Source organism: Rhineura floridana, chromosome 3, assembly GCF_030035675.1.
Source record: "Rhineura floridana isolate rRhiFlo1 chromosome 3, rRhiFlo1.hap2, whole genome shotgun sequence".
Lineage (NCBI taxonomy): Eukaryota > Metazoa > Chordata > Lepidosauria > Squamata > Rhineuridae > Rhineura > Rhineura floridana.
The window spans coordinates 207,753,850-207,778,980 of record NC_084482.1 but is presented as its reverse complement, the minus strand read 5'-3'; the positions used below and the strand labels follow the sequence as shown (position 1 = coordinate 207,778,980).

General features: G+C 48.2%; 1 protein-coding gene across 6 annotated transcripts; it reads left to right on the top strand.

Annotated features, from left to right (window-relative positions):
- The first annotated feature begins 5,664 nt into the window (after positions 1-5,664).
- Positions 5,665-24,611, top strand: LOC133381369 (zinc finger protein with KRAB and SCAN domains 8-like). Of its 6 annotated transcripts, none has more exons than XM_061620416.1 (5): positions 5,665-5,703; positions 8,428-9,447; positions 16,878-17,028; positions 19,122-19,370; positions 23,327-24,611. In XM_061620416.1, the coding sequence occupies exons 2-5, from the start codon at positions 8,635-8,637 to the stop codon at positions 24,211-24,213; spliced, it is 2,100 nt and encodes a 699-aa protein (XP_061476400.1). In that variant the 5' UTR covers positions 5,665-5,703; positions 8,428-8,634; the 3' UTR covers positions 24,214-24,611. The 6 variants fall into 6 exon arrangements, with proteins under 6 accessions (XP_061476400.1, XP_061476397.1, XP_061476399.1 ...); XM_061620413.1 differs by having other exon boundaries at positions 5,665-5,731; XM_061620415.1 differs by lacking the exon at positions 5,665-5,703 and adding an exon at positions 5,750-5,955.
- The last annotated feature ends 520 nt before the right edge of the window (positions 24,612-25,131 follow it).

The following is a 25,131-nucleotide window of genomic DNA, read 5'->3' as shown; positions in this document are numbered from 1 at the left end:
AAAGTATGATAATCTCAGTTTCATCATTTTAGCTTCTAGTGATAGTTCTGGTTTAGTTTGATCTAACACCCAATTATTTGTCTATTTCATGGTCCATAGTATCTGCAAAGCTCTCCTCCAACACCACATTTCAAATGAGTTGATGTTCCCATGGGGTTAGCTAGGGCAAATCTGGCAGAGGGGACTCGGTGCTGCCGCTGTCCAGTTTTGCTTGTTTTCCTCAAGAAGCAGAAAATCCCACTGCATTCTGCACTGGGATGAACTGGAAGTGCCCTATAACCAGTAGTGTAGCGGCAAATTCAGAAGTGCAGGGTCCCTTCATGATAGTCACAGCCATGTCCCTCCTTCTTTTTTTGCTGCTGTGTTGAGAATAAGATCTTTGTTAATGCCTTCTCTCACAACAACAGACGTCCCTAGGAGACAATCAGCATGAAAGAGAGTGTTAGCTACTGAAAAGAGACTTCTCAGTGGCTGACTCACCTCCTTTCACTTTGATTGTCTCCAGTCAGCAGGAAAGGAAATGGAAGCATGTTAGAAGACTCTTCTCAGTGGCTAACACTCTCCTTTCATGTTGATTGGCTCATAGGATGCTGGAGACATAGGGGCCCTGCTGGAACCCTGTTCCCAAAAAAGTAAGGGGTCAAAGACCCCCTGAGACCCTGGACAACTACACCACTGCATATAGCACAGTGGTCCTTCTAGAAATTCCATTCTGAATGTTTCTGGATTCAGACAGAAGAAAGTGATAGGGAAATGTGCTAGAAAGTGTGGCATAACACTTGCTTGGACACGGCATCATCTGACCTCCCCACAAACAAATCTGAATGAATGTTCCCAAGCGTCTTAATTTCCCTGCTAACAAATCAGGATGAATGCTCAATAAACAGGTCATCTGGAAGCATCACTGAATTAGCTCATTAACTCTCTGAACTACTCCTGAAATTGCTAGGTGAACTGAACATGAATTAAGTTCATTTTGGGGATTGAACTTTGAAAGATTTCTAGTTCACTTTAAAATTCATTCTCTTACATGTTTTTTTTTACCCTTGAAACTACTGGGGCCTTTGAGCTTAAAGATCATAATTGTTGGGGGAAATAAATTAAACAATTCAAATTCCATGGTGGGTGGGTGTTTTGATGTTTCCTTAGTCCTAGATACATTTTATACTTTGCCCCAGCACCTTGTAACATTCTGAATGCTGGGGGGGGGGGGAATTGCCAAGGATCATTGGGATGAACTTGAATTGAACTGTGAACTGATGCAAACTGATCTAATTGGTTTTGTAAAGGGACAAATGTGCACTGGAATCAGTTTCTTTTTGGACATGTTAAACTTGAACTAGAAGTAGTTCCTTTTAAAGAATGAACTTTCCAAGCTTTGGGAAGCGCCAACAGTTAGCTTTTCAACAGTCTAATTTTAAAAGGTTTAAAATGGGGTTTGGGTCTGTTTGGTTTTTTTTGGCAATTGTTAAACAGTTGGGAGTCCTGGTATAGTGCAAATCACCCAGAGAACTACTACTAATAGAGTCTAATGCCACCATGGGATCCTACTGGGAGGAAGGGTGGGATATAAATCTAATAATAAATAAATAATCTACCTTGTTTATTTATTTATAACTATATTTCTATACCAATATTTTATTGAAAAAAATATTTATTTATTTAATTTGTATCCTGTCCTTCCTCCCAGCAGGAGCCCAGGGCGGCAAATAAAGCACTAAAACACTTTAAAACATCATAAAAACAGATCTTAAAATACATTAAAACAAAACAGCATTAAAAACATTTTTTTAAAAAACAACTTTAAAAAAGGGTTAAAAACATTATTAAGAAACATATTAAACAATTCTGACACAGATGCAGACTGGGATAGGTCTCAACTTAAAAGGCTTGTTGAAAGAGGAAAAATATCAAAGCAGTTTACAAATTTAAAAAAAGTAAAAACCATTAAAAATACAGTAAAAACCGAGGTCAACTATTCCAAAAGGCATCTTCTTAATTGCCTGCATAAGCCTGGCAGAACTGAAAGGTTTTCAGCAGGCGTTTAAAAGTTAAAACAAAAGGTGACTGCTGAATCTGCAAAGGCTTCTAGAGAACTGGGATGGTGACACTAAAGGCTTGCTTCGTGTCGATGTTAAATGGGCTTTGCCAGCTTGGGCGATGACCAAACCTTCCAGTAGCGTAACTAGCTTTTCATGTGCCCTGTGCAAGGTTTTAATTTTGGGCCCCTTAATTTTTTTGGGGGGGGTGGGAAATAATAATAAAACAAATACGATATAACAATTGTTCATAAATAATTTTCATTTCAGCAAATATAATAATAAAACAAATACAATATAACAATTGTTTATACATAATTTTCATTTCAGCAAATCCATTTCAGGGCCCCCTTCGTCCTGGGCCCTGTGCGTGTGCACCTGTTGCACCTGCCTAGTTACGGCACTGAAACCTTCCACCTACTCCTGGGCAAATGGGCATTTATTTATGAAAATTATATACGGCATTTATAATAAAAAGTAAAATACAGTAAAACAAAACAAAAATACAACGGAACAATCTGGAAAAATCAGTGAAACAGCTGAGTGAAGTAGAAATGAGAGCACAGCAGGTAGGAATGAATGAATGAAGGAAGGAATGAATGAATGAATGAAGGAATGAATGAAGGAATGTTTATTGTTACAGTCATAGACCAGCCAAGAGCACAGCAGGCAGCTGCTTAGAAGACTTGAAAAGGTCTAGAAGTGTTCAGAAATCTAAAAATCATTTTCTGACTCAGCAAGGGGATCCTGATAAAGGATTTGAGAACCTCATGTTGGTACCCAGATTTGATTAGCAGCTTTTGACGATGAGAGCTGAGAGAGGAACCTGCCGCCCTGGGCTCCTGCTGGGAGGAATAATAGTGAACCTAACTCTTTTTATCCAAAACACTTTCCCCTCTAAATTAAATGAACAAAGTATTCCTACCAATAAACAAATAATTGTTTCATTTCAGCCAGGGCACGTCAGAGTACAGTAGGACATATTTGCAATGCATGGCTCTGTCCTGAAAATGTGAAGTAATAATTTCTGCTCATGTGCAGAGTTCATCCCACCAGGCTAATCATGATCAGCAATTGAATAGCATGTGTTTTTAACTTGCTTATCGTTTTTTATGGGTTTTAATTTGGTATGGTTTAAATTTGTATACTTGTTTTTAATTAATTGTTGTAAAGCGCCCAGAGAGCTTTGGCTATGGGGTGTTATATAAATGCAATAAATAAATAAATGTACAGATAGTGTCTACCTCCCTGCAGGGGATTATTGAGGATAGAGCTCTTGCTCCCATGAACCAACTAAGGGCTTCTCTGAGGAGTCACCTGGCTGGGCACCATTGGAAACAGGGTGGTGGGGACTAGGCTGGCTTTTCAGTCTGATCCAGCCAGGCTCTTATGTTCAGATAAGTTCATGGCACATGACTCTCAGCAGCTGATTAACCATGAGAACTAACAATGGATCCTTCACGTGCAAGGGCAGTCTACCATCTAGATACCCTATGTTGAGGATAAACAACAGTGGAGAGCTGTTCCCTTCCTGCCCAACTGCAAGCTTACCAGAGGCATCTGTTTGGCTTTCCAGGTGTAAAGAAGACTCTGCTGGGTGCATCAGTTTGTAGTTCCATCCAAGAAAATTTATCAGAAAAAGTAAGAAAATCCTTTCTCCCAAAAACACCTTTGAAGTTGACTCTTTATTATTTGTATTAGTTTTCATCATAGAAATGAAAATTTCAGCATGGGAATTGGCACTGTGGCAGATGCCACATAATCCTTGTTCTGCACTTGTGAGAAATCATTCTTTTAGTGTGGCAGCACCTACACTTTGGAACTCCCTGCCTATTGACATCAGGCACGCACCCTTGCTGTATTACTTTCAAATGCTTGCATAAAACATTTTTCTTTAGGCATGCCTATCCAGACATGTAGAAGTTGACATGCGTTTTAATTTCTTTTTAAGTTTCCTGTTAATTATCTTTTCAATGTTTTAATTACTTGTTTTCAACTTTTAATTTCTTGTAAGCTGCTTAGAGGCTTTATTACAATCAAGTGGTGTATAAATTTTGTCAACTAAAATAAATACACAAATAAAGATAAGTCATTGATGCTATTGTTTTTGCTATTCCTGTATGAGTATTAAGAAAGAAGTCTCCCTATGCAAAGGCAGTATACCCCTCTGATTTGCAAGTCCCACAGATGTCTCCTAATGGCCTCTGCCGTAATGTTGATTATGACTATGATCATTATTTATATTTATTAACTGAAGAATAATGTTTATAGTGTTAGTCCATAGAACATAGCCAAATAAAACAAGGCACCTAAAGTTTCACTAACTTCCTTTAACTGATGGGAGATATGATAGCATTCTTCTAGTACTCACACAGAGGAGGGCCAGAATCCCTTCTCGATCATCCCAGAGTGCAGGACATGGAAGCCACATTTCGACTGAACATCAGGACAAACTTCCTCACTGTTAGAACAGTACAACAATGGAACCAATGATCCTGGGATGTGATGGGCTCTCCAACATGGGAGGCATTCAAGCAGCAGATGGGCACCATCTGTCAGTATGCTTTAAATTGGATTCCTGCATTGAGCAGGGGGGTTGGATTCAATGGCCTTATAGGCCCCTTCCAACTGTACTATTCTCTGATTTCATGAGGTGACATTAGGGGATTACATCAGGCAGGGCTGGCACCTGGCTTGACTGGGCCTGCAGCCCAACACCCCCAATACAGACAGCGTGGGGCTAACAAGCCTGCCCACCTACCTCTCATATCATGTGAATGAAATGCGCACATAGCAAGCACACCTACCATCAACTCCTTAGTGAAGCCCTTTTGGGAAGCTCTCGTTGTCATTTTGGGTGATGGCAGGCATGCGCACACGACATTCACACTGATGGGAGAGGTAGATGGGTCATGCATGCAGGCTTATTGAAGCGCATGCTGTCTGTATTGGGGAGGTTGCCTGGGAGCTCCGTCTCCGCGATGTGCAGCAGGATCGGGTTGCAGGACCCGACACTGTTGTAGATCATGGAATGGGAGCACCATCCTCCTGTCCTAAGGAGAGCCCCTTCAGAGGCTCCTCTGGGCCACTGGAGCCCTTAGCCAGAGCCCAACCTGGCCACCCTCTGGCACCGGCTCTGAAATCAGGAACATTTAGGGCTCTCATGTCTTCATATCTCTGTAACAATTTACAAAAATGGAATCCAAAAACTTTTTATAAGTTGTTGCTCAGAAAAATGAAACTCAAAACAACTTTCAAAAACAAAAAGAAGTGTAAAAAGAATAAAAGCAACCTAAAATACAAGAGCTGTATGCGTGTGTACAGATCCAACTCAACTATAGAGGCTTATTGCAGCAAACCTCAGAGGTTTTGCGGGGAAGGGGCAGCCATGCCCCACCTAGAGTGGGGCGAAGAGGTGAGACCAGGAGGCAGCTTGAGAGAAGAATAAAACGCCCTTTGCACAAATGCACCCGAAGCCAGCATAAACAACCTGCCGCTGCTGTTGGGTGTGCTTTTTTAACATAAAGGGGTTAAAGAAAACAAGTTTGTCGTTCCTAGAAAGGACGCCTTCTCCCCACCCACTCCTTTGCAGGACCCGGACGCTTCCTGTTTTAGTCCCGCCCATAGTGCAATTTCCGAAAGAGGCGGAGGGTGGGGGGCTTGGGTGAGTGAAGGGGAGGAAAAGCCACGAGGTGGGTCAGGAGGGGAAAAGAGGATTTGCCACTTCCGAGGGAGGAGGAAGGGCCTGCGAAAAGGAGGCCGCTTGCTGGAGAAACGAATAAGGGGAGGGCAATACGTAAAGAGGCTGCGCTCAAGCCTTTAGGGTGGGAATCGTTGCAAGTTCATGGCGTTTGAGACTCTAAGCGGCTACTAGCTCTCCCTCCAGAGCATCTGCCTTGCATGGAGAAGACCCCAGGTTCGGTGCTCTGCATCTCCAGGCAGGGCTGGGAGAGACTCCCTGCTTGAAACCCGGAAGAGCTGCTACCAGTCAGTGTCGACAACAGGGCTGGCGCGGAGGGTGGCCGGGTTGGGCCCTGGCCGAGGGCCTCCTTGGCCCGGAAGGGCCCCTGGAGGGCCTGTGGGAGGGTGGCGCTCTTGTTCCATGATCTGTGGCAGCATCTGGTCCTGCAACCTGACCCTGCCACGGATCACGGAGAGTCAGCTCTCAGGTACCCCCCCCCAATACAGACAGCACGGGCTTCGATAAGCCTGCCTGCATCCCTGACCTATCTCTCCCATCAGTGTGAATGCTATGTGCGCATGCCTGCCATCAGCCAAGATGGTGGCAGGGGCTTCCCTAAGAGGCTAGTGCCCCTGCTGCCATCTTGGTTGATGGCAGGCATGCACACTATGCGCGCATGTCATTCAGATGACATGAGAGGTAGATGGGGTGCACGGGCGGGGTTATTAGCCCTATGCTGTCTGTAGGGGTGGGTGGGCTACATTACCACAGGCCCAGGACAGGCTGGTGCCCAAGGTTGTGCCTAGTAAACAATACTGAGCTAGATGGAGCAATGGTCTGATTCAGTATAAGGCAGCTTCCTGTGCTTCTGAATACCCATTGCTGAGAACTGCAGCCGTGGAGAGTGGGTTCGCCCTCAGGTCCTGCTTGAGGGCTTCTCACTGGGGCATCTGGTTGGCCATTGGGAGAACAGCATGCTGGACTAGATGGGCCACTGGCCTGATCCAGCAGCCAGGCTGTTCTTATCATCATCGTTTAATTAATTCAGAGCCATTCTAGGTCGAAGTTGGCACTTTAAAGCAAGGACTGGGACCCTGTGGTCCTCCAGATGTTGTTGGATGACATAGCGCATTGTCCCCTGACTGTTGGCTATGCTGGCACACTGAGTAAGGATGCACGCTGAGTCAACAAGTAATGTGCTCTTGAGGTGGGAGGTTCCCTTGGGATTGGTCTGGAAGCTGCAGCTGTTGCAGAACGCTGTGGGCAGGGGCTGAGTGGAGCACCTGGACATGCACATATTACACCAGTGCTGATCAGTTACTGAGCCATGCTAACAAGGTCAAGACCGCCTGCCCCTGTACAGATCTGTCAAATCACTTAGATCATCTGAGAACATTCTGCTTGGGGCTCCACACCCTACAGAATATCACAGGGAGGAGACCCAAAAGCAGGCATTTTCTGCTGCTGCATTCCCTCTGCCATACACAAAGCAGCCACCATCAGTTGCTGCAGATGTCTTGTGAAGACTTATTTTTTATCTTGGATCTCGGGGATCCCAGGATGATGTGCAGTAATCCATAACAACAGCTCTGTAAAGTAGCCCAGTGGTGTTATCCCCCCGTTGCATATAGTAGGGTTCTGAGAGTGAGGCCAAGCACCTGCCCTGTTGTCTAGAGTTGTTACTCCCCACCCTGCAGATCGTGCGGGTGGGTGGGTGTCTGAGAGGGTTATGATGACCCTGTGAGGCAAACCATATCCGTTTCTTTGTGGGATCACCTTACCTCATATGTGCCCACTCAACCCCTTCAGTCTGTGGAACTGGCACTGTTAAAGGTGCCACATAATGTTCCACATTTGTAAAAAAAATTGTTTGGCCTGGCAGCACCTACACTTTGCAACTCCCTGCCTATTGACATCACTTTCCAGTGCCTGCTTAAACCATTTTTGTCTTCCAAAGCCTACCCAGACACATAGACACTGATGTCTTTTACTTTGTTTTCAGCTGATTGTTGAGCTTAAGTATGTTTTTTTTAACGTTTAACTTTTTTGAGAAAATCACGCAATACAGACCAGATAAAACAATTGTAAGACGTAAGATAACATGGATCATAGTAGAATAGGGAGAGAGGAAATATCTGAACAGATTAGAGGTAATGCAGCTAGAAGGCAAAGAGGGGGTCATGAGCAAAAGACACAGAACATAATATATATATATATATATATATTTAAAAAAACCCATATTGCAGATGAAGGGAGAAATCAAGTGAGGAGTAACAGAGATTACATTGCTGTTCCTCCCTTCCCTTAATTCCCTGATCTCTTCTGATAGGAGGGCCGGGCACATCAGTCGATGTCTGTTCAGCGTCCCTGAGTCTGTTGTCTTGTGTTCATTTTCCCCTCTTTTTCCCAGTGTTCAGTGGTGAGTGCCATTGCTTATATTACCAAAACAGCACTACCCATGCACGAGAGGGAGGCATCAAGGTTTGCAGCAGTGCAAAAAGGAAAAAAACAAAAGTTTAGAAAACAAGGAAGGGGCTCCCAAAACCAGTCCAGTGAGGAATGAGCATGCTCACTGGCCATGGAATGCTGACTGGCTGCAGGAGGAGGGGATGGAATCCTGAACAGGAGCTTTCCGCACTGCAACATCTTGTTGCAGTCCCACTCGTTCTCATATTTCAGTTCTCATCTCTTTTTTCTATTCTCCAGGAACAATCCTGTCCCGCCATTTTTGGACCCTGTCGCCTACCGCTCATCACCCATGTAGCGTCTGAAGTTCAACATTCTGGTGAGGGACAGGGACAGTGTGGGATAGCTCCCCCCCCGTGCCTGTTTGCAGCAACCAAAGTGGGAACAGGACCTTCAGCGATCAACGTTTGAATGTTTCTCTGAGCCGTCCTCCGTTGGAGGAGCAACATGGCTGGGGTGGAGCTGAGAGGCTCAGATTTCGGCCTCCGGGTCCCGACTGCCGCAGAGCCAAGGGAGCATCCTGGGATAAAGATAGGAGAGCAAGATCCATTGGAGTTGGACCAGGTGGGAGATGGACGAGGCAGGACCCCTCATGTCGTCCACGCCGGGAGTATTGAGGAATTTGTGCAGAGGAGTACGGAACCGTGTGTCGATCTGGAATCGAGGGAGGAGTTGCTCCAACGCTGGGAGGCCCAGTGGGAAGAGTTCTTGAGGAAATTGGAGTCCCCTCACCTGGAACGGGGAATCCCACAGTTGCCGGAAGAGCCCACCCCATGGGATGACGCTAAAGCCTTCCTGGTCTCCTTCGAGCTAGTGGCCGAAGCCTGCCGCTGGCCCAGGGAAGAGGGGGTGGCCCGGCTCTTGCCGGCCCTCGGCGGGGGAGCCCAGCAAACGTTCAGCAAGCTGGAATCCCAGGACTGGAAGGACTACCAAAAGGTGAAGGTGGCCATCTTGCGGGGGGCGGCCCTGAGGAGGGAGAAGCAGCGACAACACTTCCGGCGCTTCTGCTACCAGGAGGCCGGGGGTCCCCGGGAGGCTTATGGCTGCCTCCAGGAACGTTGCTCTCAGTGGCTGAGGGCCGAGAGGCGCACCAAGGAGGAGATTCTGGAGCTGCTGATTCTGGAGCAGTTCTTGGCCATCCTCCCGCCGGAGATCCAGAGCTGGGTGAAGGAGCGCGGCCCGGAGTCCTGCGCCCAGGTGGTGATCCTGGCCGAGGTTTTCCTGCAGGGGCAGGAAGAGGCGGAGAGATGGCAGCTCCAGGTGAGGGCGGTTCATTTGAGGGGTCAATGTGACTGACAGGGACGGATATGGTGGGAGACTCCCCCTTTTCCATTTGAGAGCGGCTCGGAAAGTGAAGAAGAATCTTTGCCACAGTTCTTCGCACGTGGACTGCAGGGGGTGGGTGAGTGGATGGGTGACCCCAAGACAGGGACGGGGGGAGGAACCTGTGACTCTCTGGATATTGTTGGACTCCGACTCCCATGATCCCCAGCTGGCATGGCCAATGGTCAGCGATGATGGGAGGTGCACTCCAGTGACATCTGGGGAGGCCACAGGTTCCTTATCCCTACCCCAGAGGATGCTCGAGCAAAATTCCTAAATGTACCAGCATTGCATTGTGTCTTAGGTAAACCGGGAAAGCTGCCTTAGACTGGGGCAAGAGGGTTTGTCCAGCTATGCCTGTATTGTCTGCTTTGACTGGCAAGGGCTCTCCAGGGAGAGGAAAATCTTCCCCATCACCTGCTAGCTGACCCTTTAAGCATCAATACTGGACGATGTTCATGTGCTTTGCTGCTCAGTTATGCCCTGTCCCCCTGGAATTGCACTATATCCTGCAGGATTGGGTCCCAGGAACCTTAGCCAGCCGTGGTTTATTTTTTCCATCTACCCTTTGGAGGGATATGTTGACTGCGGACTGAGGGACGTGTGGAGACCTTTTTGCCTACAGGAAGAGGAACATTGTTGTTGCTTAGAGAAAGAGAGCAGCTGTGGCTGCTGCTTTGGTTCTTACACACAGCATTTGTTCCAGCTGCCCAGGGAGTGAGAGCTGTTATTGCTGTTTGCTCCTTTCTTCTTTTGATTGTCATCATTGCTGCGCTTCTCATTGAACTGCTTGTACTGGGAAGATCTGCTGCTGGGCATAATGAAGATGGCGGCGTAAGAGCTCGCTACGGCTGGAGCTCCGCCACCATATGTTTCTTTTAACACCTTTTAATCACCTTTTAGCGTTATTTTTGGGATCAGGAACGCCTCCCCTCCGTTTTATAACTTGCAATAAGTTTGGCTGTATTTTAATTTGTTTGTTTGTTTGTCTGTCTGTTGTTGTGTGAATGAGATTGAGTGAATGTGTGTTTGTGTTTATGTTGTTTAAGTGTTTTGCTGTATTAGATTTATTTTAAGATGTGCCTGGGAGAACATGCCTTGGGCCTCGCAGGGAGATTTCCGGGGACCCCAATTAACGTTGTGACGGGTAATGGGAGGTATGGCGTTGGGAGGAGAACGTGCCAGGTAAGGGGAACTCGTCCCAGACAAGTTGTGTCTGTGCCTTGTTCCGGTTCTCCTATCCACAGGACTGTTGGTTGTACTGTCAGCCAGCTCTCGGATCTCCAGGTGCTGCTTTTAAATGCTAGGTCGGTCGTTAATAAAACCCCCCTTATCCACGATTTGATTGTAGAGAAGGGTGCCGACCTTGTGTGTATTACTGAAACCTGGGTGGGTGAGCAGGGAGGAGTTGCTCTTTCCCAGCTTTGCCCACCTGGGTATTCGGTGCAGCACTGTGGTAGATCTGAGGGCCGGGGAGGCGGGGTTGCTGTGGTCTATCGGAGTTCTTTCTCTCTCACTAAGCACCCTGTCCAGACGGCGACTGGTTTGGAGTGTCTTCATCTTGTGCTGGGCCAAGGAGACAGATTGGGAATACTATTGGTGTACCGCCCACCTTGCTGCCCAATGGCTTCCCTAGCTGAGCTGACGGAGATAGTCTCGGAGGTATTGTTGAGATCCCCCAGACTTGTGGTACTGGGGGATGTCAACATTCATGCCGAGGCTGTCTTGTTCGGGGCAGCTCAGGACTTCATGGCCTCCATGACAACCATGGGGCTGTCTCAAGTTGCTACTGGCCCGACGCATGTATCAGGACATACTCTTGATATGATCTTCGCCACTGGTCATGGAGATGGTGATCTGAGGGTGGGGTATTTTTCATCTACTCCATTGTCATGGACAGATCACCGCTTGCTGAGCTTTAGACTCACGGCAACCCTTTCCCTCTGCAGAGGTGGGGGACCTATTAAGTTGGTCCGCTCCCGGAGGCTTATGGATCCTGTTGCTTTCCAGAGCGCTCTGGGAGTTTTTCCGGCTGATAGCACTGGCGCTCCTGTCGAGGCCATGGTCGATCTGTGGAATGCGGAGATGACCCGGGCCATTGACATGATCGCTCCCGCGCGCCCCCTTCGGTGCAGAACTCAAACAGCACCGTGGTATACCCCGGAGCTGAGAGTGATGAAGCAAGAGAGAAGGAGGCTAGAGTGCAGGTGGAGGCGAACTCCTGACGGATGTAGTCATTCTTTGGTGAGTGCTTCCACTAAGTTGTATGTAAAAGCGGTTAGGGCGGCAAAAAAGTCATATTTTGCTGCCACCATTAGATCATCTCTTTGCCGCCCAGCGGAGCTTTTTAGGGTGGTACGAGGGCTTTTACATTCTGGCCCTCCTGATACTAAGGAAACATCGGAAGCTCGCTGCAACGAATTTGCGGAGCACTTCCAGGATAAGATTGCTTGCATCCGTCGGGACTTAGACTCTGATGTTATGACAGATGACTCCATTGAAGTGTCCAGAGCGCGGTCTTGTCCTTCATTGTTGGATGAGTTTCAGTTGGTGCAGCTCGAGGAAGTGGACAAGGTGCTTGGAATGGTGCGGGCGACCACGTCTGCCCTTGATCCTTGCCCATCTTGGCTGGTGAAGGCCAGCAGGGCTGTAACAACCAGCTGGGCCAAAGAGGTGATAAACGCCTCCTTGAGAGAGGGAGTAGTCCCTGGTAGTCTCAAGGAGGCAGTAGTGAGACCTCTTCTAAAGAAACCTTCTTTGGACCCAGATATTTTGAACAACTATAGACCGGTGGCGAATGTCCCTTTTTTGGGCAAGGTCCTGGAGTGGGTGGTCGCCGGCCAGTTCCAGGCGCTCTTGGATGAAACTGATTATCTGGATCCGTTTCAATCCGGATTTAGGCCTGGTTTTGGCACTGAAACAGCCTTGGTCGCCCTGTATGATGACCTTTGTCAGGAGAGGGACAGGGGGAGTGTGACCCTGTTGATTCTCCTTGATCTCTCAGCGGCGTTTGATACCATCGGCCATGGTATCCTTCTGGGGAGGCTCGCGGAGTTGGGAGTTGGGGGCACTGCTTGGCAGTGGCTCTGCTCCTACTTAGCGGATCGTCGCCAGAAGGTAGTGCTTGGGCAACATTGCTCGACACCCTGGACTCTCCATTGTGGAGTCCCTCAGGGGTCGGTCTTGTCCCCCATGCTCTTTAACATCTACATGCAGCCTCTGGGTGCGGTCATCAGGAGTTTTGGAGTGCGTTGCCATCAGTACGCTGATGACACGCAACTCTACTTCTCCTTTTCACCTTCTTCAGGTGAGGCTGTTGATGTGCTGAACCGTTGCCTAACCGCGATAATGGACTGGATGAGAGCTAATAAACTGAAACTTAATCCAGACAAGACTGAGACACTGTTGGTGAGCTCTTTACCTGCCCAGATGGTGGATGTTCATCCTGTTCTAGATCGGGTTACAGTCCCCTTGAAGGAACAGGTTCGTAGCTTGGGGGTCCTTTTTGACCCTTCCTTGTCGTTGAGGCTCAAGTGGCCTCGGTGGCACGGAATGCGTTTTACCATCTTCGCTTAGTAGCCCAACTACGCCCCTATCTGGACAGTGACGATCTCGCCTCAGTTGTTCATGCTCTGGTAACCTGTAGACTGGACTACTGTAATGCGCTCTACGTAGGGCTGCCCTTGAAGACCGTTCGGAAACTTCAGCTAGTGCAAAATGCGGCAGCCAGGTTGTTAACGAGGACCCGCTGGTCTGCGCATATAACACCTGTCCTGGCCCGCCTGCACTGGCTGCCTATTTGTTTCCGAGCCAGATTCAAGGTGCTGGTTTTGACCTATAAAGCCTTACACGGTGTGGGACCACAATACCTTGTGGAACGCCTCTCCCGCTATGAACCTACCCGTTCACTTCGTTCAATATCCAAGGCCCTCCTCCGGGTACCAACTCATCAGGATGCCCGGAGGATTGTTATTAGATCTAGGGCCTTTTCTGTGGTGGCCCCCGAACTGTGGAACAGCCTACCTGTGGAGATACGCCTGGCGCCTTCGGTACTTTCTTTTAGGCGCCAGGTTAAGACCTGGCTATACTCCCAGGCATTTTAATGTTCAATGTGTTTCATTTAATTTTTTTTTTCGTTTAACTTGTTGCTGATTTTATTGTAATTTTATTGTAATATTGTATTTTAATCTTGTTTTGTTCACCGCCCAGAGAGCTATTCGCTATGGGCGGTTTAAAAATGAAATAAATAAAATAAATAAAATAAAACAGACAGAGCCACCTTACACCAGGTCAGACCATCTAGCCCAGTATTATCGACTCTGACCGGCAGCTGCTTTCCAGAGTTTCAGGTCTTTTCCATAATCTTCTACCTGATCCTTTGGAAGGGTGGGGAACCTCAGGCCCGGGGGCCAAATGCATCCCTCCAGGCTTCTCTGTCTGGCCCTGGGAACCCTCACTAGGCCATGCCTCAGCCTGGCTTTGCGCCTTGCATGTCTTTGTCTGGCTTGAACGTATCCATAAACTGGGATACCAAGTTGCAGCCAACTAAATCCTACCCGTTGACATGAATGAAGCTAAGTTAGCCATATCCCACATTGACTGCAGGGGTGTGTGTGAATGGGTGACCCAAGGGCGGCCGGGGGGGGGAACCTGTGGTCCTCCAGATGTTCGTCATGTTTATTAGCCAGTGTGGTGTAGTGGTTAGAGCACCGGACTAGGACTTGGGAAGCCAGGGTTCAAATCCCCACCTGGCTGTGAAGTTCACTGGGTGATCTCGGGCCAGTCGCTGTCTCTCTGAGCCTCACCTACCTCAAAGGGTTATTGTGAGGAGAGGGGGCAGAACCGTGTATGCCACCTTGAGCTTCTTGGAGGAAAAGCGGGATAGAAATGTAATACATCAATAAATCTAACTTCAGCGGGTGTACTTTGGGTAGGATTAGTGTTCATTACCACCCAGTGTCTCTTGATAATCTGGCCGGGGAACAGAGAGGTTGGAGTGGGTGAGAGGTGCGAGTGTATCGTTTACATTTGTTGCTGTGCCCACTGCTGACGTGTGGCCCCCGGAAGGTTTCCCAGAAGGCAGTGTGGCCTTTGGGCTGCAAAAGGGTTTCCCACCCCTGCTCCAAGTGTCAGTCCTGGGGTTGGATCATGCGGTTTGCCGCTGACGTGGTCTTGTCCCCCATGCTCTTTAACATCTACATGCAGCCTCTGGGTGCGATCATCAGGAGTTTTGGAGTGCGTTGCCATCAGTACGCTGATGACACGCAACTCTACTTCTCCTTTTCACCTTCTTCAGGTGAGGCTGTTGATGTGCTGAACCGTTGCCTAACCGCGATAATGGACTGGATGAGAGCTAATAAACTGAAACTTAATCCAGACAAGACTGAGACACTGTTGGTGAGCTCTTTACCTGCCCAGATGGTGGATGTTCATCCTGTTCTAGATCGGGTTACAGTCCCCTTGAAGGAACAGGTTCGTAGCTTGGGGGTCCTTTTTGACCCTTCCTTGTCGTTGAGGCTCAAGTGGCCTCGGTGGCACGGAATGCGTTTTACCATCTTCGCTTAGTAGCCCAACTACGCCCCTATCTGGACAGTGACGATCTCGCCTCAGTTGTTCATGCTCTGGTAACCTGTAGACTGGACTACTGTAATGCGCTCTACGTAGGGCTGCCCTTGAAGACCGTTCGGAAACTTCAGCTAGTGCAAAATGCGGCAGCCAGGTTGTTAACGAGGACCCGCTGGTCTGCGCATATAACACCTGTCCTGGCCCGCCTGCACTGGCTGCCTATTTGTTTCCGAGCCAGATTCAAGGTGCTGGTTTTGACCTATAAAGCCTTACATGGTGTGGGACCACAATACCTTGTGGAACGCCTCTCCCGCTATGAACCTACCCGTTCACTTCGTTCAATATCCAAGGCCCTCCTCCGGGTACCAACTCATCAGGATGCCCGGAGGATTGTTATTAGATCTAGGGCCTTTTCTGTGGTGGCCCCCGAACTGTGGAACAGCCTACCTGTGGAGATACGCCTGGCGCCTTCGGTACTTTCTTTTAGGCGCCAGGTTAAGACCTGGCTATACTCCCAGGCATTTTAATGTTCAATGTGTTTCATTTAATTTTTTTTTTCGTTTAACTTGTTGCTGATTTTATTGTAATTTTATTGTAATATTGTATTTTAATCTTGTTTTGTTCACCGCCCAGAGAGCTATTCGCTATGGGCGGTTTAAAAATGAAATAAATAAAATAAATAAAATAAAACAGACAGAGCCACCTTACACCAGGTCAGACCATCTAGCCCAGTATTATCGACTCTGACCGGCAGCTGCTTTCCAGAGTTTCAGGTCTTTTCCATAATCTTCTACCTGATCCTTTGGAAGGGTGGGGAACCTCAGGCCCGGGGGCCAAATGCATCCCTCCAGGCTTCTCTGTCTGGCCCTGGGAACCCTCACTAGGCCATGCCTCAGCCTGGCTTTGCGCCTTGCATGTCTTTGTCTGGCTTGAACGTATCCATAAACTGGGATACCAAGTTGCAGCCAACTAAATCCTACCCGTTGACATGAATGAAGCTAAGTTAGCCATATCCCACATTGACTGCAGGGGTGTGTGTGAATGGGTGACCCAAGGGCGGCCGGGGGGGGGAACCTGTGGTCCTCCAGATGTTCGTCATGTTTATTAGCCAGTGTGGTGTAGTGGTTAGAGCACCGGACTAGGACTTGGGAAGCCAGGGTTCAAATCCCCACCTGGCTGTGAAGTTCACTGGGTGATCTCGGGCCAGTCGCTGTCTCTCTGAGCCTCACCTACCTCAAAGGGTTATTGTGAGGAGAGGGGGCAGAACCGTGTATGCCACCTTGAGCTTCTTGGAGGAAAAGCGGGATAGAAATGTAATACATCAATAAATCTAACTTCAGCGGGTGTACTTTGGGTAGGATTAGTGTTCATTACCACCCAGTGTCTCTTGATAATCTGGCCGGGGAACAGAGAGGTTGGAGTGGGTGAGAGGTGCGAGTGTATCGTTTACATTTGTTGCTGTGCCCACTGCTGACGTGTGGCCCCCGGAAGGTTTCCCAGAAGGCAGTGTGGCCTTTGGGCTGCAAAAGGGTTTCCCACCCCTGCTCCAAGTGTCAGTCCTGGGGTTGGATCATGCGGTTTGCCGCTGACGTGGTCCGTCCCCTGGAAGAGACAAAGCTGATTGAGACCAGCTCAGACCGTCTAGCCCAGTATGGTCTGCTCTGACCGGCAGCAGCTGTCCAGGGTCTCAAGTCTTTCCCTTCACACACTAGGTGATCCCTTTTTTTTTAACTGGAGGTGCGGGGGATTGAACCTGGGACCTTCTGCGTGCTCTGCCACTGACTCTTTGCTGTCATGTTCAGCCGCTGCCGGCACCATTTGTCGAAGTGGCTGCGAGTTCCCCAGAGGCAGAGCAGGCACCATCTGACTCCGGGCAAGGGCAGCCGTGCCAGGAAGTGAAGCGAGAGGAGGAGGAGGAGGAGGAGGCCGCCGCCTTCGTGGTGACCTCACTTGGTAAATATTTCTCGCACCTTAATTCTGGGATGCTCCAGGTTTTATGAAGAGGCTACAGTGGTTCGTGATTTTTTATTGCGAGCAATTGCTCCATCTAGCTCAGTATTGTCTACACCAGCCTTTCCCAACCAGTGTGCCTCCAGACGTTGTTGGACCACAACTCCCATCAGCCTCAGCCAGCATTGCCAATGGTCAAGAAGGTGGGAGTTGTGATCCAACAACATCTGGAGGCACACTGGTTGGGAAAGGCTGGTCTTCACTAACTGGCAGCAGCTGTCCTGGGCTTCAGGCATGGGATGCTCCCAGCCCTACCTAGGGACTGAACCTGGGACCTTCTGTAGACAGAGTGGATGCGCTACCACTGAGCTACAAGGCTGGGCAGCAATCTGTTGGGATTGCTCTGCCTCTGGCTGTCCTCCATGGAGCAGGGAGGTGAGGCCAGATGTGCTGCAAGGCCCCCCATCTGAGTCTGCCGTGCTGTAAGACAGGGCTGCGTTCCACACGGTGATCTTTCAGAATCGATCTTTCAGCGTGGCAGCACCTACCCTCTGAAACTCCCTGCCTTTGCTGTTCTCTTTTCGGCACCTGCTGAAACCCTTTTTTCTTTAAGCAAGCCGAGCCGACCTATATGTTTTGTGTTTTGTTTATATCTCACCCGTCATCCCAAAGAAGCCCGGGGCGGCAAACAGCAGGCAATGAAACAATAAAAATATCTTCAAAACATTTTCAAAACAATGCCACTACAGATGCAGGCTGGGATCTTAGCTTAAAAGGCTTGCTGAGATGTAACTTTAAGATGTAGTTTTATTTTGTAATGTAGATTTTTAACTGCGGATTTTATTTATGTTTTGAATGTTTTTAGGTTGTTTTTTTAACTCTGACTATTACTGATATTTTTGCTGTGTGTTTTATGTAAACCAATTAGAGGTTTTTATGATAATCAGGGCTGGCGCCAGAGGGTGGCCAGATTGGGCCCTGGACGAGGGACCCTGAAGGTCTCCTTCTTAGGGTGGTGGTGGGGGTGCTCCCTCTCCATGATGTGTGGCAACATCAGGTCTTGCAACCCGACCCTGCCGCGGATCACAGAGAGGGAGCTCCCAGGCACCCCCCCAATACAGACAGCGCGGGCTTCAATAAGCACACGTGCATGTCCCACCTACCTCTCCTGTCAGTGTGAATGCCATCTGTGTTGTGCACACGTGCCTGCCATCACCCAAGATGGTAGCAAGGGCTTCCCAAAGGGGCTGACATCCCCACCGCGATCTTGGTTAATGGCAGGCCTGCACGCCATGCATGCACATCATTCACGCGACATGAGAGGTAGATGGACTTTCCTCTTCCAACAAGCCTTTTAGGTTGAGACCTATCCCAGTCTGCATCTGTGTTTGAATTGCTTAATATGTTTTTTAATAATGTTTTTAACCCTTTTTAAAAGTTTTTTTAAAAAATGTTGTAACACTGTTTTGTTTTAATGTATTTTAAGATCTGTTTTTATGATGTTTTAAAGTGTTTTTAGTGCTTTGTTTGCCGCCCTGGGCTCTCGCTGGGAGGAAGGGTGGGATATAAATCAAATAAATAAATGGGGTGTGCAAGTGGGCTTATTAGCACCGTGCCGCCTGTATGGGGGGAGGTGTTGGGCTACGGCACTGCGGGCCTGGGGCAGGCTGGTGCCGGCCCTGATGATAATCAGTATGCAAATTCTGCCAAATATGCCTCTGTTGATCTGCATATCTTTGCTGCAAGGCTTCTCTCTCAATTGGCCCGGGGAGGGGGAAATGGAGCTCTGGAAGCTTTTCTTGATTTGCAAGACTCACAAGAACCTAAGAAGAGCCTGGCTGCTGGATCAGGCCAATAGTTCATGTAGTCCAGCTTCCGGTCCTCACAGTGGCCAATCAGATGCCCCATAGGGAAGCCCGCAAGCAGGACCTGCGGTTTCCGGCAACTGGGATTCAGAATCATCTACTGCCTCCAACCGTGGGGGTAGAGCATAGACATCGTGGTTAGTTTGATTGACTCGTTTGATTTTTAGCTTGGGAAAAGGACTGCTGCACTTGGTGATATTCTCTTTCTCCCACCCCCTTTTTTTCCCCAAGCAGATAAAGGGCAGAGAAGCCTAAGCGCGGAGGGGAGCAAGACCCCAGAGCAGCCAGAGGCAGGGAGGCAATACGGGGCACCGAGGCAGAGAGAAGAGAACAACTCTTCTCGGCCTTGCTATGATGGTCGTGGAGATGCCCCCAAGACCTGGCACAGGCCTGAGTTCCAGCAACAACCCGATCGAGGGGAGAGGCTGGAGGAATTCCCCCCTTGTCAAAGAAAGGAGCAGAGAGCGAGCCAAGAGAGCGGTGAGGAGAAGCTGTTAAGTCAGTCGGTGGCAGAGCGCCTTCTTTGAGGGTAGAAGGTTGCAGGTTCAATCCTGGGCATCTCCGGTTAACGAGTGATGAGAGAGATGGCTCTCCGCGTGAAACCCCAAAGACCTGCTGCCAGTCGGAGCAGAGAATACTGCAGGAAGGTGGCCAAAACAGTCCAACTTCTTCAACACTCTCAAACCCCCTCACCACGTTAAGGTGTACATTCTAAAGGGGGGGAGGGAGGTGGCCATGGCTTGTCTAAAATGGCCTCCAGAGCAGTCTGATTTGGGAGGGAGGGAGGGCATAGGGATTTGATCCATAAAAACGAACAACAGCTGTGGGCCAGAGATTCCCCACTGCTGAGGTTGTGTTTTGCAGAGTTGGAAAAGGCTCAGAAAAAGGCAACCGAAATGATCAAGGGGACGGAGCGACTCCACTATGAGGAAAGGTTGCAGCGTTTGGGGGGTGTTTTAGTTTAGAGAAACGGTGAGTAAGAAGAGATATGATAAAAGCGTATAAAATTAGGCATGGTGTGGGTAGGTAGCGGATAGAGAAAGGTTTTTCTCCCACTCTCGTAACGCCAGAATCTGTGGACGCTCAATGAAGCTGAATATTGGAAGATTCAGGACAGACAAATGGGCATCGTTCTTCACACCAAGCAGAGTTAAACAATGGATTTTCCTCCCGCGAGAGGCAGTGATGGCCATCAATTTGGATAGCTTTAAAAGAGGTTTAGACGAATACATGGAGGACGTAAGGCCATCACTGGCTACTAGCCACAATGCCTGTGTTCTGCCTCCACTGTCGGAGGTAATATGCCTCTGGATATCAGTTCCTGAGAATCACAAGTGGGGAGAGTACTGTTGCGCTCAGGTCCTGCTTGGGGGCTTCCTAGAGGCATCACTTGAGAACAGTGAGAAGCAGGATGTTGGTCCAGATTGGCCTGATCCAGCAGGTCAGCTCTTATAAAGATTTGATCAATTCATGGCACTCAAGTCCAACTTCCGCTATTAACAATGAGAGCTAAGAATGGAGCCTCCATGTTCAGTGGCAGCGTGCTGTACTGCTGAGTTACAGCTGCCCTTCGTGTCAGAGGCAGCAGCCAGTGAGGAAGGGAGTGGGTGCGGACTAGGGAGTTCAGAGCTTCACAAGCTCTCTTCACTTCATGCCTGTTATCCTATCTTCTCGTTCTGATTCAGTTTTTCTAGGGGCTGTCGCAAATGGAGCCAAAACAAGCGTCAGCAACGCACAAGAGGGAAATAGCGGCTCTCTCATCGTGACGCATTTAAATGTTTTTTTTTCCTTTTCTTTTAATAATGTTATTTGTCATTTAATTTTGAGAATTGCATTACTTTATTGATGTATGTAATTGCTACATTTGTGTTTTTGTAAGCCGCCTTGAGGGCCTTTTGGCCATAAGGTGAGGTATAAATTTAATAAATAACTAATAAATAATAATAGCGGCAGGCACGGGGGAAACCCTGTGTACTTTGCAGAAGTAAACAAAGAAATCTTGGGGTGGGGTGAAAAGCTTATGGCAGGGGAACCGTCAAAATCACCGAATGAGAACCAAGCATAGTAAGTCTTCTTGAAATGCTCGAGAGGCATAAAACTGAAAGCCAGGTGAGAGGGGGGAACAGAGTGGCTGGAAAAGGGGGGCAGAAGACGCTTGCCTGTTCACACTGACTGGGCAGCCTCCTGACTGAGAAGGAAGAGCTTTGAAGGCTCCCCATCACACACACTCTCTGATCTATATAATACTTTGTTGCAGGGCCCTACTTGTATCAAGGTAGTCATCATTCAGGTTCACCCAAGCATAGGTTTTAGAGTTCATAAGAACATAAGAAGAGCCTGCTGGATCAGGCCAGTGGCCCATCTAGTCCAGCATCCTGTTCTCACAGTGGCCAACCAGGTGCCTGGGGGAAGCCCGCAAGCAGGACCCGAGTGCAAGAACACTCTCCTCTCCTGAGGCTTCCGGCAACTGGCTTTCAGAAGCATGCTGCCTCTGACTAGGGTGGCAGAGCACAGCCATCATGGCTAGTAGCCATTGATAGCCCTGTCCTCCATGAATTTGTCTAATCTTCTTTTAAAGCCGTCCAAGCTGGTGGCCATTACTGCATCTTGTGGGAGCAAATTCCATAGTTTAACTATGCGCTGAGTAAAGAAGTACTTCCTGAATCTTCCAACATTCAGCTTCTTTGAACGTCCACGAGTTCTAGTATTATGAGAGAGGGAGAAGAACTTTTCTCTATCCACTTCCTCAATGCCATGCATAATTTTATACACTTCTATCATGTCTCCTCTGACCCGCCTTTTCTCTAAACTAAAAAGCCCCAAATGCTGCAACCTTTCCTCGTAAGGGAGTCGCTCCATCCCCTTGATCATTCTGGTTGCCCTCTTCTGAACCTTGTCCAACTCTAGAATATCCTTTTTGAGATGAGGCGACCAGAACTGTACACAGTATTCCAAATGCGGCCGCACCATAGATTTATACAACGGCATTATGATATCGGCTGTTTTATTTTCAATACCTTTCCTAATTATCGCTAGCATGGAATTTGCCTTTTTCACAGCTGCCGCACACTGGGTCGACATTTTCATCGTGCTGTCCACTACAACCCCGAGGTCTCTCTTCTGGTCGGTCACCGCCAGTTCAGACCCCATGAGCGTATATGTGAAATTAAGATTTTTTGCTCCAATATGCATAATTTTACACTTGTTTATATTGAATTGCATTTGCCATTTTTCTGCCCATTCACTCAGTTTGGAGAGGTCTTTTTGGAGCTCTTCGCAATCCCTTTTTGTTTTAACAACCCTGAACAATTTAGTGTCATCAGCAAACTTGGCCACTTCACTGCTCACTCCTAATTCTAGGTCATTAATGAACAAGTTGAAAAGTACAGGTCCCAATACCGATCCTTGAGGGACTCCACTTTCTACAGCCCTCCATTGGGAGAACTGTCCGTTTATTCCTACTCTCTGCTTTCTGCTTCTTAACCAATTCCTTATCCACAAGAGGACCTCTCCTCTTATTGCATGACTGCTAAGCTTCCTCAGAAGCCTTTGGTGAGGTACCTTGTCAAACGCTTTTTGAAAGTCTAAGTACACTATGTCCACTGGATCACCTCTATCTATATGCTTGTTGACACTCTCAAAGAATTCTAATAGGTTACTGAGACAGGACTTTCCCTTGCAGAAGCCATGCTGGCTCTGCTTCAGCAAGGCTTGTTCTTCTATGTGCTTAGTTAATCTAGCTTTAATCATACTTTCTACCAGTTTTCCAGGGACAGAAGTTAAGCTAACTGGCCTGTAATTTCCGGGATCCCCTCTGGATCCCTTTTTGAAGATTGGCGTTACATTTGCCACTTTCCAGTCCTCAGGCATGGAGGAGGACCCGAGGGACAAGTTACATATTTTAGTTAGCAGATCAGCAATTTCACCTTTGAGTTCTTTGAGAACTCTCGGGTGGATGCCATCCGGGCCCGGTGATTTGTCAGTTTTTATATTGTCCATTAAGCTTAGAACTTCCTCTCTCGTTACCACTATTTGTCTCAGTTCCTCAGAATCCCTTCCTGCAAATGTTAGTTCAGGTTCAGGGATCTGCCCTATATCTTCCACTGTGAAGACAGATGCAAAGAATTCATTTAGCTTCTCTGCAATCTCCTTATCGTTCTTTAGGACACCTTTGACTCCCTTATCATCCAAGGGTCCAATTGTCTCCCTAGATGGTCTCCTGCTTTGAATGTATTTATAAAATTTTTTGTTGTTGGTTTTTATGTTCTTAGCAATGTGCTCCTCAAATTCTTTTTTAGCATCCCTTATTGTCTTCTTGCATTTTTTTTGCCAGAGTTTGTGTTCTTTTTTATTTTCTTCATTTGGACAAGACTTCCATTTTTTGAAGGAAGACTTTTTGCCTCTAAGAGCTTCCTTGACTTTGCTCGTCCTGACAGGTTACAGGCCAGTGAGTGAGCGCAAGAGGAAAAATCAACGGGTAAGTCCCCAGCAAGCGGAACCATCCGGAAGGAGAGCAGGAGAACTGCTTTCTCAGGGTGAGTACTGGGAAGACTCTGCCGAAGATCAACGCAGATGGGTAAAGCAGCGGCAGCGGCAAAGAAGCCATTGCCAGCGGTTAGCAAAGACGCCTCCTGATTCTGGAGAAGGGTTCAAGGAAGACTCGAGGCACCTTAAACGGGACATGGTCAGTGGGAGTCGGAAGAGCCCGCCTCAACTGGCTGATCGTGGAAAGGGCCTCGCTTGCAAGGGCCCATTTATGCCGCATCAGCCAATCTATGGAGGGAGCGGCGTGCACAGCTGTTCTTACTGTGGAAAAACCTTCTGTGCGCAGTTGCAGCTTTCTATCCACGAGAGAGCTCACGCGGGGAAGAAGCCTTACCAGTGCTCTCGCTGTCCAAGGGCCTTCAGCCAGCGCTCTCACTGTATCGCGCACGAGCGAGCGCACAGCAGAAGGAATCTCTGCCAGTGCTCATCCTGCGGCATGACCTTCAGCCAAAGCTGGCTCCTCCTCTTGCTCGAAAGGACCCATGTTTGCAAGAAACACTATAAGTGCTCTTACTGCGCGAAGAGCTTCGTTTGGAAGTCCCAGATCATTCTACATGAAAGGACCCATGCGCAGGAAGAACGATGTAACCAGGAAAAAATGTACAAGTGCTCTGTCTGCGAGGAATCGTTCAGCCATCGCTGGCTCTGCGCTATGCATGAAGGAATCCACACTGGGGACAAACCGTATGAATGCTCACAGTGTGGGAAAAGATTCTATTCAGACGCTGGCCTTACCAATCATGAAAGAATCCATGCCGCAGAGGTGGAAATGGCATGAATGACCAAGGGCAATGAGGAGCCCTCGGGGAGTTATTGGGCTTCACCTCCTGTAGCCCCAGCCAGCATGACCAATGGTTGGGGACTATGGCAGTTGTAGTCCAGCAGCATCGGTGGAGGGGGACCACACTGGCCACCCCGATGGAACTTTGTTTACAAACTGCACCTTATTAAAACTGGAGGAATTCACAGACCTAATGTGACGCTGGGGAAAGCTTTTGTAAGGGCTGAACTGCCTGTGGAATTTTGCACATGGGTTCCCCTCCAGTGCAGGCTTTGCCTTCCATAAATAGTTGGTGTGGGAGGTCAGGGTGGTTTGAACCCTTAACCCAGCGGTTCTCAAACCTTTTTGATTCGCGGCGCACTGTAAAACATATAAAAATTTTCTGGCGCACTTTGTGTACAAAATTAAATATATATTAATATATTTTAAACTATGAATAAAAATAACTTAATATACTTTCATAATATTCGCGGCACACCTAGCCACCTCTTGCGGCGCACCAGTGTGCCCTGGCGCACTGTTTGAGAATCACTGCTTAACCTCTCCTGTCGTTCGAAACTGGTTGGGCTCCCTGTCCCTGCAATTTGCACTGAGGGGACAAGGGGACGCTTGCACTTCAGGGCCAACAATGCAGTAAAAACTATGCAGAGTTCGGCCTTGAGAATATGCTTCCCATGAAAAGACCCCACAGGAAAGCCGGTTGGCTAAATCACTTGTTACAGAGAAGACAATTTTCATCTTTTTTTTTGAAAAATGGTATCTGTTTGGCCCCATCTGCACTATACATGTATATCCCATGACTTTAAACAGGCATGGCTCCCCCCCCAAAGCATCCTGGGCACTGAAAAGGTGCTGAGAGTTGTTGGGAGACCCCTATCTTCCCCACAGAGCTACAATTCCCAGAGTTCCCTGGAA

What these genes read in the sequence shown, in the direction of transcription:
- LOC133381369 (XM_061620416.1), top strand. Translation starts at nt 8,635, where the DNA reads ATGGCTGGGGTGGAGCTGAGAGGCTCAGATTTCGGCCTCCGGGTCCCG. An exon ending in CTTCGTGGTGACCTCACTTG is followed by an intron (nt 17,029 to 19,121) that starts GTAAATATTTCT and finishes TTTTTCCCCAAG; the next exon opens with CAGATAAAGGGCAGAGAAGC. An exon ending in GAGAGCGAGCCAAGAGAGCG is followed by an intron (nt 19,371 to 23,326) that starts GTGAGGAGAAGC and finishes TCGTCCTGACAG; the next exon opens with GTTACAGGCCAGTGAGTGAG.